We start from the raw sequence: 3389 nt of genomic DNA, 5'->3' as shown, positions 1-3389 counted from the left end.
GGTGTTGGCTGCCTAGCACCATGATTCCTTAACAGAGAAGAGAGCAGAGCCCTGGCCAGTGGTGACCATGAGCAACAACGGTCAATGTTATGGCAAAGCACCCCCAGTCCAATTCAAGTATGCGGCATAATCCGTCTCCGAGGATTTGCAGCCCAAAGTCTGGATGGTGGCGGAAGGGGCAGGAATTGCACAGTCTCTTGGACACGCTCCCCCAACTTCCCATGGCTTCACGGGGCAAGAAGGGGATAGGATGCCGGCGGTGCAGGGGGTCCAAGGGGCCGGCCGGCTGCACCCTGGTGGGGTCAGGGCAGAGGCTGCAAGGAGGAGACGGAGAACGTGGTGGCTGCCACCCCTGCAGCAGCTGCGGCAGAGTCCCCTTCACTGATGCTGCTGTGGCAGCTGGATGGACGAGGCTGAGCCCGGGGAGTCCGTGGTGGAGGTCTCCGCCGCGGGCACCGTGGTGGCAGCCAGCTGCAGTCTCCGCACGGCTTCCTTGATGAGGTTCCCAGAGAGGATGAGCTGCTGCAGAAGCCGGTGCGGGTCGTCGTCCTCCTCCTGGCCACCGTCTCCCGCCCGCAGGAGCGGGTGCTGCGGCCGCCTCTTCTTGCCCCCAGCCCGGGCCGCGCTCCGCAGCCAGCCGCGGCCGCACAGCTGCTTGGAGACCCGGGGGCTGCCGGAGGGAGGCGGTGCGGGGGGCGGCTGCAGCAGCAGCAGGGAAGGGCGAGGGTGGGCGGGCGCGGGGTGGTGCCGGTGCAGCGCCGCCAGGAAGCCGAGCCCCTGCGGGGACGAGTACGGAGCCGCCCGGTCGCGGCCGCTGTACTTGGCGGGGCGCGGACGGGCGCTCAGCTGCAGCACCTCGCCCAGCTTGGCCACCAGCGCGTCCACCTCCTTGGAGCCGCCGCCGCCGCCGCCTCCCCCGACGGGGCTGCTCTGCAGAGATACGGCGCGCTCCAGCAGCAGGAAGCGCTCCCCTCCCGGCCGCCGGCACGGCATCGCCGCCTCTGGGCTCGCTGCTCCGGTGCCTCCTTTCCCCGCTCCGCTCCCGTAGTCTCCAACGAGGCGTCCCTCCGCCACCGGCGCACTCCCTTCTCAAACGGCGCTGTTGCTGCTGCGGTTGGTTTGTAAACAATGGATGACGTGAGCGCCGGAGCGTCCACTCGCGCCCACTGAGAGGGGCGCACGAAGGCGACACTCTCGTTCCAAACGTCCTCCAGCCCGCCCGCTCTCGAGGCAGAAGTCCCACGCCGGAGACCAGCCACGCGCACCGGCAGGACTTGCACACAGAGCGCGGAAGTCCAAGCTGGCCGTCGCTGCGGGAGCCCGTGTGGTCGGCTCCAATCCCCCCCCCCTCCGCTGTGCCTGTGAGTTCTCGAGTGGAGTCGCCCGCCTTTTCAACCACCGGCGTTTGGGGAGCGTGGGCGGGCCCTCTGCCATTGAGTGGGGCGGGGCTGGAGCGATCATAGTGGAATCTGTGAGGTCAGAGCTCAACATGGCAACACAGAGACATCCCCAGCCCTGTGCTGCAGGTCTACTTGGAACTAAGTCTCACTGGATTCAATGGGGCTTACTCCCAGGAAAGAGTGAATAGGACTGGAACCTAAGAGAAGGAAGTCCCATTGTCTTCAGTGGGGCTTACTCTCAGGAAAGGGTGCCCATGATTGCAGGAGTAAGCTCCATTGACTATAATGGGACTTATTTCTGAGTAGAAAGGCATAGGATTGGGATCGAAGGCTGCATTCCAGTACACACTTGCATCCCAATCCTATGTCTGTCTACTTAGAAGTAAGTTCCATTAGAGTCAATAGGGTTTACTCCCAGGAAAGTGTGGATAGGATTGCAATCCTATCCACACTTTCCTGGGAGTAAGCCCCATTGACTCTAATGGGAGTTACTTCTGAGTAGACATGCATAGGCTTGGGCTGTGCATAAACTAAATAAAATAGGACTTTTAGTCTTTTTAAAAATTTCTAGTTATATACCATTTTAATATTTAATTTCCTATTTCTCTCATATTAAACTCTCCACTTAAAATATGAAGATCAGGGTCCTCTTAATATCAGTGTCTGGTCAAATTTGTGTGACCCATTCTGAGGAAGCATTTCCTATTTATTTATGAAACGTGTTTGCTGCTTTTCAGTATTCTCTCTTTAAGTAGGTCACAACTAAAACATAAGAATGCAGAAGAACCAAACTGGAACCATCTCAATTAGGGGTGTCACACTCATTTCATACAGCAGGCCGAATAGCATTCATGATGCCCAATGAGGGCCAGAAGAGACACTACTAAGCAGAAGATGGCTAGAAACAAGTACTTTGTTCTCACATAAGAACTCATTAACAGAAAATTACAGAAGAGAAAATATGCAAATCTCGATCATATGTTCAAGATGTGGGAGAGCCCAATCATCAAGCTGGAGAACCCAGTTGTCATAGAGGCCACTCTTTCAGGAGTGCTGCTACTGCCAAGGTGTCACTTCGCAGCTCAGCAGCTGAGAGGTTCTTTGCCTGTGACAAACCATAAATGAGAAATATGTTATCTTATGAAACACTAGCACAGCTATTTTTAACCATGAACGGTCTGCAGGTGTGTTACAGGAATTTGGGGTAGGGTCTTTTATTATTAGGGCCATTGGGGTATGTTAGCCTCCCACCAGCAACATGGTGTGCCTTGTCAATTATCAAAAAGCTGATGGTGTGCCTTGACAATTTTAGCACCTTGTCAGTGAGCCCTGAGATTAATAAGGTTGAAAATCGATGCACTAGCATGTTAAGAGCCATGGTTCAGTGGTAGAGCCTTTGCATGCAGAAAGGCCTAGGTTCAGTCCCTGCAATCTCCAAGAATGGTTGGGGAAGATCTGTCTCTGAAGCCCTGTAGAACTACAGCCTGTAGGCAATACAGATCTTGATTGACTTGATAGCAGTAGCATTCTGACAACCAGAGGTCAGATATTTCTGAAACACCAGTACCATTGTGCTCAGAGTACATGGGCAGGAGGAACTTATGATGCTAATACCCTTTCTCCTCAACTCTGGGATCAAAAGAAAATGAAAAGGTTGTAGTAGAGGTGTATGTTTCTGGTGAGTAAGACTGGATTACAGCCTAAGTCTTACTGAATACAATGGGCTTACTTCTGACTAAAATAACACAATTTTCAAACACCTTTAGTAACAGCCATTTAAGGCTCCCATTTTTCTCTCATAAAGAGTACAGTTCATACCAATATAGTTACTGGAACTGCACCAAATATGATCCGTGAGTCACTCCCAAGTACTGACTTGGGCATATCTCTCTATTAGTTCATTCTGAAAGAATTTGGGCAATTATTCTATGGTACCCCCACTAATGGTGTGAGGAGAACATAAGAAAAGACTGTTTTTCATAACCTATC

At 53.3% G+C, this 3389-nt stretch overlaps 1 protein-coding gene across 1 annotated transcript; it reads right to left on the bottom strand.

Annotated features, from left to right (window-relative positions):
• Window positions 1–378: 378 nt before the first annotated feature.
• LOC136648281 (GSK-3-binding protein-like) lies at window positions 379–993 on the bottom strand. Its single transcript, XM_066624397.1, has one exon. It carries the CDS (start codon window positions 991–993, stop codon window positions 379–381), a length of 615 nt encoding a protein of 204 aa, XP_066480494.1.
• Between the last annotated feature and the right edge of the window lie 2396 nt (window positions 994–3389).

Source organism: Tiliqua scincoides, chromosome 4 (genome assembly GCF_035046505.1).
Source record: "Tiliqua scincoides isolate rTilSci1 chromosome 4, rTilSci1.hap2, whole genome shotgun sequence".
Taxonomy (NCBI): domain Eukaryota; kingdom Metazoa; phylum Chordata; class Lepidosauria; order Squamata; family Scincidae; genus Tiliqua; species Tiliqua scincoides.
This window is presented reverse-complemented; position numbering and strand designations above follow the sequence as displayed.